This window comes from Primulina eburnea, chromosome 12 (genome assembly GCF_022965805.1).
Source record: "Primulina eburnea isolate SZY01 chromosome 12, ASM2296580v1, whole genome shotgun sequence".
NCBI lineage: Eukaryota > Viridiplantae > Streptophyta > Magnoliopsida > Lamiales > Gesneriaceae > Primulina > Primulina eburnea.
The window spans coordinates 34,187,311-34,206,904 of NC_133112.1; the positions used below are offsets into that span (position 1 = coordinate 34,187,311).

General features: G+C 33.3%; 1 protein-coding gene across 1 annotated transcript; it reads right to left on the minus strand.

The window, feature by feature from the left end:
• Positions 1–4,429: 4,429 nt before the first annotated feature.
• Positions 4,430–6,638, minus strand: LOC140808406 (probable pectinesterase/pectinesterase inhibitor 17). The gene is made up of 2 exons (XM_073165531.1): positions 5,752–6,638; positions 4,430–5,221 (listed from the first exon to the last, which is right to left on the minus strand). The coding sequence occupies exons 1-2, from the start codon at positions 6,608–6,610 to the stop codon at positions 4,530–4,532; spliced, it is 1,551 nt and encodes a 516-aa protein (XP_073021632.1). The 5' UTR covers positions 6,611–6,638; the 3' UTR covers positions 4,430–4,529.
• Positions 6,639–19,594: the final 12,956 nt, after the last annotated feature.

The window sequence follows — 19,594 nt, forward strand, 5'->3', positions numbered from 1 at the left end:
GTTCCGGTTCCAATGTTATGTTGCGGAATGCTTGTATAAAAAAATTAATAATTCAAAAATTGGTAAAAAATTTAAATATAATTATATCATACTAAAAATAAAATATATGAATTTATTATAAATTAATATATCAATACAAAACTATTTTACAATAATAGCACAATAACAAATACACACAAAAAATCACTGCTTTTGAATCTTGAGGATGTTTTCGGATCATCAATGATATTTCTTTGGGAGCTTTATAACATGCCTGCACATTTCCACTAACAATTGCAATATGTTCTTTCAATTTTTACCTTGATGCTTGGAAATTGAGATAGGAAAATTTAAACAATAAATTAAAATCCCTGAGCTTGAGGTAGAAGATGAGGGAGAGAAAACCTTGGAGAAAAGAAGGCTTGAATCGATGGAATGATAAGGAAAAGAAGAAAATGATTAGAAAGCCCTACCCAATGCAATATATAATTCCTTTAGTGCCTGAAAATGCGTTTCTTTTTTTTTTTACAGATTAATGGGCGCATATGCGCGACTTTACGGGCGCATATCGCGCATATGCGCCCCGTTCTGCCTAACACGCGCAATGGCGCGAGATCTGGCGCATATGCGCGCCACATTCTGCCGAAAAACTCATTTTTAACTTTCGAATTAGCAAAAGTGGTCAACATGAAAGTTGTAGCCCTATGTGTTTTCCTGCATCTCCAATTAGCCTCATGTCATTTGAAGGCCTGAGTAAAAGGTTATGCTCATTTTCCTAACATGTGTCAATGCAAGAATAACGATACACATGACACACTTCGGGCCACTTTTGGCTCGTCTTCCCTAATGATTTGAACAAAACTCAAAACATGAAAGTTATAGCCTTATATCTAATTTTTCTAATGGAAGTATCCTCACAACAATTGGATCAATATACAAGACATTATACTAAAAACCACAACCACCGCCACATTTCCCGTTCCGCTCGCCGTTTCGTTCCGCATCACCGTTTAATCGCCACTAAAAAATCGAAGAACAACGCTACAAAACGATCATCGCTTTGCCCTGGAACTTTGGAACGGCGGTCACCGTTCCCATTCCGCAACGGCCGTTCCGGCGAACCATGTTTCCAGCTACATTGCATTGTTTGTCTGACTATTAAACCAATGCACACATTATCTGTCACGTCGTATATATATTTAGGCAATCCTGAATATAATGCTAAAACATCCATCAATTGATAATTAATAATGTCTGGTGGTTTCCCATATGGATAAACTGAAGATGAATAGGACTCAAAACACTTGAAGTGTCATGTCACATAGCAACTCATTGAGGTAAAACATTTTCAAGCTAAGCTAATTTCATGGCATATAATCAAATGAGGCGACCGTACCTTCAACGATGGAGGAAACAAATCTAAATTCAACCAGACAAATTGTTTCTAAAGGGAATGATAGCTATTCCATGAAACAAAACAGCAGCTGTCGTAAGGGAGATAAGACGTACAGAAAACCGTGATAAATCAGCCGAAGGTCGCCTTAGCCCAAGCTTATTATACAAATGACCAACCAAAAGAAAAAGAAAGTTCAATGCTTTGTTAACTCTTAAAGCAGCAAATACGGAATAATAAGTGGAATTATGTGTATTAGAGAAGAGACGGCGACTCCATGAAAATCTCCAGTAGCCATGAAATGAGTTTTTCATGATTCTTCAAAGTTTTATACGACATGCGGCACTGCATCTGCTAAAGATGTTTGCCTCAAAGTTTTCCATGCAAAAATGCCACCAGCAGAAATAGAGAAGTTATCAATTTCAATCTATTATACATAAGGACTAGTGGTGTGCCTACCTCTTCAGCCTTGAGTCTCACCATTTTACTCATGTCATTTAGAAAAGACCGAACAACTTCAGGTGATGAAGCCATAATATCCTTATGAGTGAATTCAGCACAAGATTTACTTCCCATTATCTGCATATATTGATTATTTTGCATGATAATGAAAATGGTATTGATTTCAGTTCTTTGACAAATGTTCAAGGTAATTGGCATCCAAGTAAAAAAAGGTTCAAAAAGTAGTGACTAGTGAGAAAAAAATTGCATAACCCGTCGTGAAATAATCGCAAGTTCTAAATGGTGATATTCAAAATTAATCCTCTACACCTCAAACTTGGGATTTCATTCACTATGAACATTACAAATCCACCTTGTTTTCTACCGCCGTCGGAATTTGAATAGCCCAGATCAATTAATAGCTCAGATCAGAGCCAATATGCCGGGTACTTTCCTTACTAGCCGGGCATTTCTCCTCTTCCCTGGTAGTCAATAGCCCGGGCCTTCGTCACAAGCACACGAGTACCTTGCCACCCTGGCCACCTCGAGAATTGTTCCACACTCGAGTGTGATTGATACAAGCTGTCTAATTTGTCAGAACAACTTGGGCTTGAAATATTCTAGAAGTCATCAGAAAATATAGTATGAGCAGCCGACTTACCATACTTAGTAGGTGGCATGGGAAACGAGCTACCTACCCCCCTTTTTTCTCCTATAAATAACAGGTATACTTCTCATTTAATGATACTGAAATCCTTGAACTCTCAAGCACTCACATATATTCTCTGATATATTTGCTTGTGTTCATCTTCAACCTACTAACTTAAGCATCGGAGTGGCTACGTCGGATACTTCTCTGACGCCCATTCACGAGTTCCTTTCTTATTTGCAAGTGTTATCAAAGCCATTATCTTCACTCAAATTCCTAAATACTAAATTATTGATTTGATCCGGTGGAGCCGTGGAGCCCCTTACCCGACTCTTCTATTTCATCGAGATCACATCACATGACATGCTGCAAGAATCTTATCCAGAACTCCCAGGTTTGCACGTGGAGCAGAATTTCTCTGCATTAAGTATTGTCAACATCCAAAATTGATCTTATAAACCTGATCTTACAAGAAGAATGCTGACATCTTCATGCTGATCGATGCAATCAGAAGATTCTTACAGCAAGAAGATGTCAACAAAATTCAGCAAATGGAGCTCATGCTTTAGAAACAAGATGCCTCGGCCAAAACTATTGGCTCAGTTGAAGCTCAGCTTGGTGAGCTGGTGACCCACTTTCTGAATAAAGCAAATAAGGGGGAAATTAGCAGTTGGCCAGCTCAAACTAGCAATAGAGTGCCAGCACAGCCTAGCAGACCACTCCAATCAACATCTAGACCAGCTCAACCAATGTTCTCGACTCCAAGAGTGTCTAGTGTTCCTAGAGGCAGCGGTAGGAGCTGTAGGAGTGAATTTGAAGCCATCTGGCTTAATTACAGTGAAGCTCTGTAGCAACAATCTCAGCCAAGACAGCAACATCATCCATAGCAGATGGAAGAGCCAAAAACTCACCTTACACGTAAAAGAAAGCATCCAAACAATAGATAGATTTTGTTTACTTAGAATTTTTTTGTAAAGGTCTTAATTCTCTGATAGAAAGCACTATAATTGTAAATAGTTATGATTATAAATAAAATTGTATTATTATGGTCTGATTTTAGCAAATCTCTCATTTAGTTAAGATCAATATGATTTACTGTTTATGTTTATTGGGTGCTTGAGTATTGTCTTCATCCAAAAATTGGAATTTGTCGCATATCTAACGGTATGATATTGTCCATTTTAAACCAAAGTTCTCATAAATTTACTTTTGGACTTTATCCAAAAGATCTCGTACCAAATGAGAAATCATTTCATCGTATTAACTCAAGATCTTCGTCATTATCTTCTAATCCAACGTGATACTTTGATTTCATTCTCAATCAAAACATTTCTTTGATTAAAAGTGAGCACTTGTTAATCTCAACTTATTTCGACAGTGAATCTTAAAATAAGTAAAGGTTAAAAATAGGGGAAGTTGGTGAAAAATCCCCAATCAAAATATTTCTTTGGGTTCACTCTCTATCCACAAAATTGTGGTATTATGTCACACAAAATGTGGTACACTTCATGTGGAAATGTGATACACTTCCTATGAAAATGTGATACTAAAAAAGTACCCAAGGAGTGAACACAAAAAAATTCGACAGTTAAAGACGGAAAGCCAATTTATCGCAATAACATCACTATTGACATTTACTTCTTGTAGTGTACCTAAAGGACAAGTAAGTTGGAAGTTGTAAGAAGTGGGAAACTTATTTAAATATATCAAAATTTTAAGGGTCTTTTTTTATTTAATATTAAATTTAGAAGATAAAAACTTGTGTGAGACGGTATCACATGTCGTATTTTGTGAGACGGATCTCTTATTTAGATCATCCATGAAAAAATATTACTTTTTATGCTAAGAGTATTGTTTTTTTTATTGTGAATATCGGTAGGGTTGACCCGTCTCACAGATAAAGATTCGTGAGATCGTCTCACAAGATACCTAATGTAAATAGAAAGAGATAGTTGTAGATGATCAAATATTTTCCAAATTAAGAATTTGAATGAATAATCAAATGAACAAGCAACCATAACAAAATAAACACTTCGTGAAATGAAGCATAACCAAAGCAAAGATTAATCAAAGTCCAGCATTGAAGGGCACGGCAGTGGCAGGCAGCCAAGATCGCCCCGCAATGAAATTCCCCACCGTAAACCTCCCAGCCTCCGTCGGATTTGTTATAACTCGGTAGCCCCTCCACCGAACCCTCCGACTAGTCCCGGAACGCGGACCAATATTCCGATACTCTCCATAGTACAGCGTATCCAGAGCGAAGTTTCCATCCCACTCCAGCCACCCCGCCGGATCCACCAATGTATCCAAATACGTCTGCAAATAAACAGTCCTTGAATACTGCTTCCAAGGACGTCCCAGAAATGATCTAAAAGAACTTAGAACAGGCACCAACTCAGGCGAAGCCATGACTCTTGAACTATGGATCGAAATCCCGGTATTCTGATTCGGGTCAGTTCTGCCTTGGGCTGTTACAACGTTTTTCTGCTTGTCCATGGGGCGGCGGGCGTAGATCATGCAGTTCTGGAGTACAACGGCGGCATTTCCGAAGATGAAATCGACGGTGCCATAAATATAGCATTCTTTGTAGAATTGGCGCTGCGAATGGACGTAGAGTGTGTCTTGGTAGCCTTCGAATGAGCATTGGTAGAAGACGGAGAGGTCGGCTCCAGAGCGTAGGGCCACTGCCTGATGGTTCTGTGGACCGGCGGTGTTGCGGAAGGTGATGCCACGAGCTATGAAGCCTTCGCCGGTCACCGCTGAGAGATTTTTGGAATGTGTGAGCCAACTCTCAAGAATAGTAATGCATGTGAATCAAAGAAATTAAGGGCATTTGAATATTAAACGAACAGAAGCATTTAAAACAAAGTAATTTAAAGTCGATTGTTATACTTTTCCTGAGCATAACTTATATAACATAGAAAAAATTTATAAGAGTATCTTACGATTCAATTAATTTATGACACATATCTTATATTCAATCCGACCAATGAAAAAAATATTATTTTTTATGTCAAAAATATTACTTATGACTCCACGTATTAACCGAGTCGACGTGTTTCACAGATATAGATTCGTGAGACCGTTTCACAATATATCTATTTTTTATTATATAATAATAACACTAACATATTAATTCTACTTGACACATGATTAATTAAATCATTTCTCATTCAATGCCTCGAAACGGGAAAAAGGGCCATATTTCAAATTCAAAGTAACTAATTAGTTACTATAATTATAAGTCAAACAATAGGGAGGTGGCGGCGCGGCCGCCAGAGTGACTCACCGACGGTGGCGGAGTTGAAAGTGGTTGAGCCGCCGCCAACGCTTCTACTTCCGGTGATAATAGTTTTCTTTAGTCCATCACCAACAAGCATAATATTCTTCAATTTAGTATCCAAATTCTCCCTATAAACACCCCTCTTTACATGTATAACAAACCTCCCACTTCCGCTCCTCCTCCCAGCTGCATCAATGGCTGCCTTAATAGTCCGGTAATTCCCCGATCCGTCCTGTGCAACCACCACATTCGGCCTAACAGACCCGGCCTGCAGCAGCCTCCGGTCCCCATGCGAAACCCATGTAGGAAAGCCACCCTTATAGTAATCACTTGTTTCATGATTAGTGCGATTATCACCAAGAGCCAAGCTGTTGCATATCAGCTTGGAAACATCGTTGGACATCAATGGCAGAAAGAAATCAGAAACTCCGAGCTCCAAGAACCCGGTCCGGCAAGTGTCAAGGTTCGTAAGCGAAGTGCTGAGCCATGTCTGCGCATCAAAATCAGTGCACTTGCTGTTGGGGTCAATAGTTTTGTTGAGCTGCTCGATGGCGCTTTCATACAGCTTCAAGCAATCAGCCCAGGCCGCCTTTTCACGCTCATTCCGGCACTTGGGGCCGAGGCTTTTCGTGTTACTTTGAGCTATTAACGCTCGTTCCAAAGCCAACTCAATGGATATTTTTCGGAAGTCAGCTTTGTGTTTTGGCAAGAAATGGCGCGGATTATTACTCAAGAAATGCTTGCATGGCTCGGGGTATGGGGTTTTGTTGCACCACAAATCAATATAAGGGTTTGAAAAGGACAATGCGGGGAGGAAGAAGGACATTAAAGCTACTAATGTGAAGAATCTGAGCTCGATCGCCATTGATGAGCTCTGGTTTACTTTGAGTTTCTTCGTGTGTTACTGAATGGGCAATAGACCTGAAAAAGCGTGTTTATATAGATGAAGAAATGGAGGATTACAGGTTGTCGTGTTTTGTTCCGAGAAGGACATAGTTGACTATTTTGCGAAGGCCAATTCAAATGCAAAAATTGGAACACGAGTATTCTGGATGGATTTCTTAGTTGATTAAATATGTTATATTTAATTGCCAGCTAAAACTTATGTTACTGTATTGGGTTTAATCGTTAATTGTGATAAAAAAAGGGAATATTTAAGTCAATGACCTTGGTGAGGCACAAATTTGATATATGATCACCTCCTCTTTTTAAATCATATAATTTAAATTTTTACCCATATATAATAGATGTAATAGACAATCGAGGATATGAGCTATGTGCACTGAGATTTTGGATATATGGCTCAAATGAAAGTTGTAGAGATTTGTGTATCTTCGAAATGAAAGGAGCATCGTTTGATTCCATCAAGAATCGAGATCGAGATAGTTATGCACATTTTCTTGAAACTGCTGATCTGTTACAGATTTATGTTTGCGAATTGGTTTGCTTCCATGTGTTCTAGTAAATTCTGGGTATAAACGATTGCGATTTTGAATATGCTTTCAACTAGAAAAACTTATATATCCATTTGTCTTTCATTTCCAATTGCTAGATATTGATTTAAGTCAATAATGAGTTATACATTGATCAAATGAATATTTCATGCTACCCCTGCAGGCACTGCCTGCAGGGGTGCATCCAAGGGCCAGAATTTTTTCTGGCCCATTTTATTTTATTTTTTTTTTTAATTTTTTCCCCCATGAAATGAAATCCTGGCCCTTGATATGGTGTGGGGCAGTGCCCCACATCCAGCATCGAATCAAAGCCAAATCTAGAAACTGTATCAAATCGTGTTGTACATGGATTCTGTTTTCGAGTGTAAGAGCCTGTTGAATTGATCGAATCTCACTTTGATGTTTTCTGATCTAATATTGGGAATATTCATACAAAAATCTACACACTTTAATAATTTTTGGAAATAAGTTATATTATTTTAGCTTTGTTAGAGAATTGTGGCAACATTGAGAATTTTTGTAAATATTTAATCATTTCAGGACGAAGATTTTGAAGGAAAGTTGATAGTTATTGGGACGTTATTCAAAGTCGGTGGTAAATTATAAATTATGCTTACCGTATTTAAGCGGTTCATGTATTTTATACGAATTATATCTCTCGTGGCAAAAATTTGTGTTATACGGTCTAATGTGTCATATTTGTGAGATAGATCTCTTATTTGGATCACCCATGAAAAAGTATTACTTTTTATGCTAAGAGTATTACTTTGTATTATGAATATGGGTAGGGTTGACCCGTCTCACATATTATGATCCGTGAGACGGTCTCACATGATACCCACTCATCTCTCGTTGATTTATATGTTTATTTATTTAGCATATTATGCTATTTAGTTTAGGACATGATATTATGACATTCACGTTGAACTCTATCATTCTTCTTAACCGTGGTTCTTTTATATTGTATTCCCGATACACGTGGTTATCTCGAAATCAACGAGTGACTTTCGAGCCTAGTTCTTTATGAGATCGAAAATATGATTGTCTATTTATTTGATGCATTTTCTTTTTGATATATGCATTTGAAATATCATCAAACATAGTTCGTTATTGTGTCTTCCTGTTATATTATTAAATATGGAGGCTGAGTCGCTATCAGAAAGAGTTAGAACATAAATTAGTCTGTTTTGAGAGTGTTGTTAACTAGGAGTCGCAACATGTGATTACTTACTAAAAGAATAAGGGGACTTAGAAGAATTACAGCATCATTAAACTTTTAAAAACACCTTAATTCTTGTTATATTACTTATTGCTTTATTTACTCTTTTGTATACCATACTGTTTAAAGCCTCGCTGAAAGCCATAATATTTCAACGAGTCCAACCAATATTTTTCCTCACTTTGTTAAAACAACACAAAGATAGTCAGGTGTTATCGACAGGGGCGGATCTAGGATGTGGGAACTGGGGGGGCCGCTTAGTTTATTTTGCGACGGTTTTTCAACTACCGTCGCTATAGGGCGACGGTTTTTGAAAAACCGTCGCAAATTTTGCGACAGTTTTCGTCACAACCGTCGCTAAGCAAAAAAAAAGGTTTCTTCAGGTTTCGAACTCGGGCGGATCAAACGTTATAATTGGCTTTAGCCACTGAGATACATGGACATACCACTCATTTTGGGGGGGCCATATGTATATATATCTGTTTATATATTTAGTTTAAAAAAATTAATATATACTAAAAATTTTTTTTAAATTTTTTGGGGGAGCCGTGGCCCCCGTTCGCCCTACACTAAATCCGCCCCTGGTTATCGAGCCATATTGAGATTCTTTATGGCTGTTAATCCAAGAATTAAATAGCAAAGAAAAATCTTGTTATTTGTGTATTCACCTTTTCTAAACAGTTTCATCAATCTTAACAGTATTGACATGATTATAAAAATTGCTGACATGACATTAGATATTGTTGATACTTCTAATTATAATGTGTTGGGTTAAGCGTGCATGAGTGAGAGTAGTACTGAGATGAGTGACTTCGTGAGAAGTTCTTGTTATCAAGCTACTGACGTTGCGTCGCTTGATCTTGTTGGCTATATTGTTGGATATGATACAACACCAGTAGATAAACACACATCTCCAAACTCATGGTCTAATAACCTAACCATTATCACTCAAGTAGATGCACTCTATGCAGCCACAATTATAAGAAATTAAAGTTATGCATTACTAATATCTATAACTTTTGATTCTAACATACTGTAGAAGTTTGATCAAGATAAATATTATATAATAGTAAAATACTTTGTTATATGCTGAAAAAGTCAAATAAAATTGAATGATCCCTGTGTTGTGATAGTAAAAAAAACAATTATGGAAGAAAATCAAATTAGATTCCATAATGTTTTTATTTTATCTTGTAAAAGTAGATCTTGGTTTCTAAAATTGAAACTAACGTGGAGAAAATCTTTGTTAATAAAAAATAAAAGTCCGAATTTTAGGGCTGCTGTGGTGGCACGAACTTTCATGTGACGACCAAATCGAATTCCCAGTTTCCAAGGCATCAACTTGTTGGGAACCAGAATAATTCAAGTTAGTTATTTAACACTTGTGTATACATGTAAATTTACTATGCTACTAATCAATTATATTTATCAATAAAAAATTGATACTCATTTATTATATATTTAATTTTGATAACATCATTATACTTAATAGATGAGTATCAACTTTTTGTTAGATAAATAGGTGGGTACGATTGATAGATAACTTAACAAAACTTTATATATTTATATATTTATATATATATATATATATATATATATATATACATATATCATGAACATTTATTTTAGATTATTTTAAAACAAATAGTTAAATCTAGATTATATAAATTAATACTTAGGCTATATAAATTAAGTTGTCCATGTATCCTAAATTATTTTAAAGTTTAAGATTAATTTGAAACTATAGTTATGATTATGATTACGGTTCCGACTTCTTATTTTTATGTCTAAGAATTAGAATTAAACCATAAATAACCAATTTCGATCCGGTTTGTGACGGATACCTGCGAATGAAAAAACCAGAAGATGATAATGAATATATCAAATTTAGGCTAGTATTGAACATTATATCATTAATAAGATTTTGTCGCGCTTTTGATATTTTCAGAAAATGTCACTCTTTCCCAAGATACAACTTCAATTTACGAAATTAACACAATAAATCACAAGTTCAATAATAAAAAATGATATAAACTCTTTTTTTTTTTTGAAAGAAAAAGACGCAAAATAAATGCATGAAAAATGTTCAGAAATATGATGGAAAGTACGTATGTTAAATGATGTATTTGATCTTCTATATATATTTATTGTTGCTTACATGTAGATATACATGTTCTCTCAAGATATAGGGGTCTATTGAACCAAAAGATTTGAAGGAAACATCAAAAGACACCACTTTGATGATCAATGATATCATAAAACTCGAAAATGATTCTTGAAACCACTTTCAGGAGCGTGGTTTTTTCTTTGGTGTTATCGTTTTGAGTTTTTTCCTTGCTTAACTTTCAGTTAATTAAGCATAACAAATTCCAACAGATTCCGCTTCGGATTCATATAAACAAAAACAAAAATCGATTTTGAATTTAATTGTAGGCGATTTCAATAAAATCATAGTCAAATCTATTTCAGATAGTTTTGCATTCGCATTTTATAAGATAATGTCAAAGATCTTTAAAAAAATTGGAATACAAAGTAACATGAGAACAAACGCGTGAATTCGAGCTGTGAAACGTTGAGTCAAGCAACTTAACGTACTCTATTTGGCTACAATTTACATAGGAAAATAGATAATTTAACTGAAAATTGACAATTCTTACATAAAAATAATGACGATGTAACATGATTTACAGCAAGACATTGACTTTTTTTGTTTTCAATCAAGAAATTCTCAGCATGTCTTTACACGTATTTTAAAAAAAATATTTGTTCCCTTCTGAAATAATATTTCCTATAATTATTTCAGAATTATATATAGTTTGTGTTCAGTTGACCGTATGAACATTGAAATTACACTGAATATTTCCATATTTAATGAACCATTATTTAATATTTAGCTCTAGTTGCTAAGTATATAACTTTTATTTTTATTGTGATATTAATTTGGCCAATACCTAGTTAATCTGGACCATGTGGATATGAATTATTCATGTTGTATCTCTAAGAAATAAATGGTTGCAAGTGTCATGCCATGTTCTATTTATTTTTTACTTATTTATTTAATGAAATGTATTACCAAAATCTATTTTATTATATTTATAATACCTAATACTACCATGTCATATGGCATGCACTTTCCAAATTTTTTAAAATGAACCACATAATTCTTTATTTTTTATGTAGATTTTTGAATTTTTGAATTGTTATATTTCATTTAACCTTATACATCAGCGATATTTGCTTTAAACGAGTCAAGATGTAACTACGTGAGTAAAACCCTCTCATAAAAAATATTTTAAAAATAGTAAAAACTTATCATACTTAAATAATTATTATAGTTAATTATTTAAAAAATTATAAAAAAATAATTTCAAATGTTTTACATTTTAATGTAGTTTATAAATTTTTTAAATAATTATCTAACACAATAAATGTTTATATACAGCACACGTTACATGTCAATGAGCCCAATAATCTTTAATATTTCTTTACTGTTCTTTAATACTTTACCACCTCGTAGAAACTATTTTGGAATGAATAGGTCTCTTATAAGATGGTCACACGAATATTTATTTGTGAGACAGATCAACCATACCAATATTTACAATAAAAAGTAATACTTTTAGCATAAAAACTAATATTTTTTCATGGATGACCAAAGTTAGATATCCGTCTCACAAAATATGACCCGTGAGACCGTCTCAAATAAGTTTTTGCCTTTTGGGAACTAAAATTTATTTTCAATTTTATCCATGCATAATATTTGTTATATAATTTTGACCAGGGACGGAGCCACCCCAAAGGCTGGGGTGGGCTCCAGCCCAGGCTAGATTTTTGGGCATACTAAAAAATATGGATTGATTTTTTTTTTTTTTTTTTTAATTTTAGCCTTGTGTTTTGAAGTTATTAAAATTTTTAGTCCATAGCCCATTCCCAACATGAAGCGATCTCAAGGAAATGACTCAAATTTTAGCCCATAGCCCATTCAAATTTTTTAAATATTTGATTTATATTATTTAATGTTGTTTATCGATTCATTCAGCCCAGTCTCAAATTATTTCCTGGCTACGTCCCAGATTTTGACGATGAGTGGTTATTGATAATCAATATACATTTCTCCATCTTCTTTTCATATTTTCTCCTACTTATCTCTTTTTTATCTCAAAACTCACATGTTTTTTTATCTCTTATATTTTTCTTAAAAATTTATTTCTTCAAATAATTAAATTATGCGAGCACGTGAAAATCATGTACGATTGTTGCTAGAATTATATTAAACATGAGGTACTTAGAGTTTAAAGTTTCGGGTTTTACTAGGAGTGGGAAAAAAAACCGAATTTTCGGTATACCGAGATTATCATACCGAAAAAATATCGAATTTACCAAATTTTCAGGTATACCGAAGATTTCGATACGGTACGGTAACGATACTGAATTTTTCGGTACGTTAACGGTATGAAATTTGAAATTTTGGTATATACCAAAATACCGAAAACATATATATTTTAAAATATATAATATTTTAAAACAATAAATTTAAAAAATTAAAATTTTTTCGGTATAAAACGATATATTCCGATACCATACCGAAATTTCGGTATACCGTACAATTTCGGTATAATCGGTATGCTAGTTATATATACTGAATTTTCGACATACCTAAAATCGGTGGTATCAATATAAAAATTGTTTATACCGTAATTATCGATACGATATATAATTTCGATACAGTATGGTACGGTATACCACCCCTAATCATAGCATGTTTTATTTAGGTGGGTAAAATTATCCCTCTTAATAAATCTTTTATTATATAATATTTAGCAAAAAAATTACAATAAATTCAATAAGATTAAATCTAACTACAATATTTGTTTCAATCTTATCTAAATAATCATATAACACTATGAATTTTAAAAAAAATTATTTGTAAAACATAATCGCATAACACTGATACGCATATATTTCTTATCCAAATATTGAATTGGATTTATAAATTGCAAGTCTAAAAGTTGGCATTACCACGTAAATGTTGGCTAGGTCTTTATAATAAATTGATAGGTTGACTTTGGCAAATGAGCAATTGGATAATTTCCTGAAGATTTCTCATCACAAATATTCCCTTATTTAATTAGAAGGCAAAAATTTGTGTGAGACGGTCTCACGGGTCGTATTTGTGAGACAGATCTCTTATTTGGGTCACCCATGAAAAAGTTTATGCTAAAAATATTACTTTTTATTGTGAATATGAGTAGGGTTGACCCTGTCTCACAGATTATGATCCGTGAGACGGTCTCACATGAGACCTACTCTAATTAGAAAGAGCAAAACGTATGTAGTACAAATAAGGAAAAAAAAAGGAACTATACATTGGGATAAATGTTACATGTCGTGAGACCGTCTCACATAAGTTTTTGTCAATTACCTAATACAAACTTTGTTTAAGGACTAAATACCCAATATCATTAATTGAAACTTACAAAAGAACATATTACATCTCCAAGCCTTACAAATAGACTTCTCAAATTATCTTCTTCTTTGACAATTTCTCAAAATATTTTTTGTTTTATTCTCATCATCTGGATCAGTACCTAAAGACAAATTATTCAGTATACTCCTGCATACATCCACTAATTCAATCTTAAAGATGATGACAAAAGTTTTCACAATAACAAATAAGAAATATACATGCAGATAGAATACCAAAATTCAAAAAGAATGAAATAACGTAATCCATATCAGAATATTTTATTATTCAGCATTTGACCATAGGAAAAAAGAGTTGGCTCAGGCAGAATTTTGAACCGCAGGAACCAAGAAGTGGCTCATATGACAGACTATTAATGATATCGTCATTAAACACTCCGACCATAGGAAAACAAGAGGTAACTCACATTCATAATCACATGCAACACTTTGATCCGCATGAACAAAGAGGTAGCTCACATGACATACTATTAATCAGATCGAATATCAAAAGAACATAACCGAATGCAGAATTCCAACAGATAAGAAACAATAAAGCACTAATAACAATAATATGCATCCAAATCCATAATCGTGGATCTTTTGCGAAATAACGTCGAAATTGGAGTGTATGCACCTGACATCCTTATATTAATTCTAATAACTTAACCAAAAGTCTCGTGAAACACCAAATCTATAAACATAAGTTATATGTATTAGCTAACATATCTTAAAATAATATTTTTAATCCATTTATTTTACGAAATATCAATAATATCTAAGACTCCATATCTCTAAATAATAGGCTTATATAATATTTTCTATTTACTAATTGAAGTCATGATATTTGTATGACTCATATTTAACAAACGTGAATTTGATATGTATTTTAGAATAATCCAAACAGATCATAAAAACTTGTAATTATATACTAGAATCGAAATTTAGAGTATCCGAAAGATATAAATTTGAAGACGCCATAATTGAAATGATTTCCAAATAAACAACATGTAAGCTTAAACTTTACAATTAAATTTCAAAGATTTCTCAATCACAGTTTTAAATTTAATCTAGAATGCGTATTCCATCAAATTCAATTTTTATTAAATATTTTAAACCTAAAATCCCATTAAAAGTGAACCTAAAATAAGCACAATGAACTAAAATAAGGGTTTGATTGTGAGGATTTTAAAGCTAATTATTATAGAATTTTTTTTTAAATATTATTGGTGTATATATTTGGATAGTATCACCAAACCAAAGTTCAATAAAGAATTCAACTAACTTAAAATACTAATGACATTTATCTAAAAGGTCATTTTATTAATTAAAATATAATACCATTTCATGGTATATAGAACATCTCTTATTTTGTTTTATTTTTTTTCAAATATTATCTTGGTTAAATCTTATATTATTTTATCTACTTACATAATTTCATTTTCTTTTAAAAATACTTGGCTAATATTTGGGATGTTACAATTTTGGAATTATTGAATCCGGCTTTCCTATAATTCAAGAGCAACTATAGCATGAATGAACTTAATTATAACATAACACATCTTCTCAAAGAGTTGCAAAATTTTGACACATTTCCATTGGAGACGTCCAAGAAAGTGAGACAAGAAATTTCATGGATCGAAGATAAAATTTCTCTCAAACTCTTATTTTCTATGGGACAGAGACAACATTTGATTTAATAGCGGTTGACAAAAGTTTTCCTCCACCAATTTTATGATTTGAAACTTATATTTTTAATAATTTGAAATTTTATACATTTATTCTTAAAATATACATGTGTTATTTAATCTCTCATGTGATATAACTAATACAAGCACACACACACAAAAACTACTTTTAATTTTTTACATTTATTATATCAATTCATTTAATATGGGATACGGTTTTGTGTTACTATGATATAGTTATTCGTTATTATAAATTGTATAAGTAATATAGTTTGATTTATGTATCACATTGATGAGATAAATCATTCAAAAATATATTTGATGCTTAAATTTTGATTAGTTCGTTGATATGATCTAACTGTATATGGAAATAACATAGATTCAAGTTTAAAATTAATTTTTCATTATCAAGAGGTTATTTTTATTTTTTTCTATACATTTTATTTTTTTATTTAAGAATATTATTTATATTTTCTTTATTTTATATGGTTCACAAATCCCTGGCATACAATCTCTATCATTATCAAGAGCCAAGCTCACGTTCCCTAACATTTTTCCAGGGACCCTAGTCCAAATTCCCTAGCACTATCAGAGACCCTAGCCCACACTCCCTAACACACTATCAGGGACCCTACCCATATTCCATAGCACTATCAAGAGCTCAAGCTCACGCTCCCTAACATTATCAGAGACCCTAGCCCACACTTCCTAGCGCTATATATTAGGGATCCTAGCCCAGATTCCCTAGCAATATCAACCCAAGCCCATATTCTCTAACACTATCAAAGACCCTAGCCCACATTCCCTAGTATTATCTGGAGCCAAAGCCCAAGCTCCCTAACACTAGCAGGGACCCTAGACCACATTCTCTAGCACTATCAGGAGTCCAAACCTACACTGCCTAGCACTATCAGGAGTCCAAGCCCAGAACCCTTAATACTATTAGAAATCTGAGCCCACCAAGTGGTTGGGAATTCCGAGCCCTAACGCGACTGAAGGATATGAAGATATTCTCGTTAATATATAAGAGTCCCGATAAATGCGGGATTCAGGTAAATCTAATTAAGATAAGACAAGAGTCCTAGCCGCCATTGAGGTAGAGTCGTTGTGTATGAAGTCTTCTATATATCTCAGGTAGGAATCTACCTCAGCAGGAGTCCTACTCTAAGGCTACGTTTGGTTGAAGGATAAAGTAAACTAATGATTAGTACGTAAATGATAAAGAAAATGATTGTGATAGGATTGTAATATATGGTGTAAAATAATATTATGTTTGGTAAGATTTTTAAGTGTAGGATTATTTTGAATTTTTTGATGAAAAGACGAATTTGCCCTTCCCCTTCGCGACGGCGACAGTGGCGGTGGTGGCCGGCGATTGCCGGGAAATCGTCGACGGTTTCTCTAAAACCGTCGCGAATAGCGACGGTTTTTGGGAAACCGTCGCCGATCTTGTTTACATTAGCGAACGTTTCTTAAAAACCGTCGTTAACAGCGACGGTTTTAAGAAAACCGTTGCTATTGGCGACGGATTTACCGTCGCCGATCTTATTTAGATCGGCGACAATTTCTGAAAAACCGTCGCTATTAGCGACGGGTTTTGAGAAAACCGTGGTTATTAGCGACGGTTTTTGAGAAAACCGTCGCTATTTGGGACGGATTTTTACAAACCGTCGCTAACCGGATGGTCGGCCAACGGCACTCATAATGATGAGTTTGAATTTAGGAGAAGGGTAAAATTGGAAAAATAGGAGGTATTAAGAGTGGGATAATTTATCACACCTAAATTGTCAGTATTATTTGTCCAACACATAGTAGCTACAGTGCGGGCTTTTCAATTTTATCACGGGCCCTCGTATTTCCTAAAAATCCAACCAAACGGGTGATTAGCCGGGATAAAATAATCTATCCCGACTAATCACCCGAACCAAACGCAGCCTAACAAGATAACTAATCTCTTCCCTCTATAAATACCATATATGTGCTACGGTTTTACACTCTCACATTCTCTTGCCTTCTTCATGTTAATATATTTATCTCCTCGCTAAATTTGCTTTCCGAATTGACTTAAACATCGGAGGGGTCACGTTGAAAAACTCTTCGGCGTCTCCTAACCCTATTTTTGTCTGTGTAGAGCCTAGAATTCCGATCCGACCCAATCAGTTGTGAAGATTTGAAGATCCGCTCTCCATACCGGACCCGAGATAAAATTTTGGCATCATCAAATTTATTTTTTAAAATTCAAATTTAAATTTAATGTTCCTTGAATTTGTAAACTACATTTAAGTATCTACATTGATTATATCATTCTACTTAATTTTGATTATGATTTTAAGTTGTGTGTTACTTTTATATATTTTATGTTCACTATTCTCTATCATACTAAATAAAATATAAAAGTTTTAATATAATATTATGTTTTTTGACTTTCAAAAGAATGTCTGTAAATTGTTGTTATTATTATTATTATTATGTGTCTTAATATAACTTTATTATGTGTCTTAATATAATCTTAAACCACGTATCTTAATAGAAATTTAATATAAATATTTTTAACAAATACAAAATAATAATTACAATTTAATCAAAATTTATTCATTTAATAAATGATAAAAATTTGAATTTTTGAAAAAAGTTTATTTATTGTTTAAAATTTGATAAACAAAATAATATAAGATTTTTTTAAAAAAATCTATTTTTTTATCAATAACAGTGTCACTTAATTAAGATAATAAATCAATTTAACGATAAAATATTGTCTATATTGTTAGAGTGTTATCTCAAATGATATAAAAATTTCGATATAATATTTTTTTATAAATATTTAAAATTTAAATATAAAAATTATATTATATCCATAATTTTAAATAATTATTCAAAACTAATACTTATTAATTTTAATTATTAATTACATAAAATAACACATCGTGTATAATACGGATGGAATACTAATAAAAACGAAAGACCTTGTTTTGCAACCTTCATCTCACACTAAACCCCTTGTAGATCTTGAAGTTTGAAGGTCACCTTGATACATACCATGCTGCCTCAACTTTAAATCTTCCTCGTCATTTTCCCATCCCCTGCAAGCTTCATCCAGACATATATACGTACAACTAATCATTATATACACACACTCGGCCCTTTCTGTCAATATTTTAACATTTTCATAATTATCTGTTAAGTTTTCCACCTGGGTTTCTACATTTTGTCTCGTTAGTTAATTTTTTTTTTCTTTTGAAAAGGTGACGTGATTTCGTTTTCTAGCTACGGAATCTTGTTTTTTGAGCTTTGACTGTACTGAACAATGTTTTTTGTCTTGTAGCTGTTTATGGATGTTCTTGATTTTATTTTATTCTAAAATCGCTGGATGTTCTCGATTTGATCTGTTCTTTGGTTGTGCTTATGTTTTTCATACGCACTTTCAGATACTCCACCTTCCCATTTCAATTCTTGACAAGCTGCGAGTAAAAATAGGTGCGATAGTTTGTTCATGCATGTGCAAACTCGAATGCAGATGTTCATATTAATATTTGGGTTTTACTTCTTGTTTGGCTATTTTATTAAAGGTGATGGATGTATTTGACATTTGTTCATCGTATTTCTTGAGTTTCTTGGATTCTACATATCTGGGTCTGTGTGTTTATTGAATCTTGGGATGTGTTCCTTCTCTGAAAGGGTTCTTATTTTGATAATTTTTTCTTTCAATGGTGACTTGGCTGGTTGAAATTTTCACATCTAATTCCTCTGTTTCACAGAAAATTTCAAAATTTTTAGTTTGAATAACGATAACTAGATACATTTCTCTTCTTATATATGATCATATCTGAACTTTTAGTATTTCTCTGCGAAATAATACAACCATTGGGCTGATTTAATTTTTAAAAGATTCGAGTCGTCACTATCTATAACTTTTAATAAAGCGCGATTGTTAGATTTTTGGTTAGTTTACTTTTTTCCTCAAAGTGACCAGGCATGGTGAATATTGATTATTGGTTATATTATGTCGGCCATAGAGCTCTATGTAA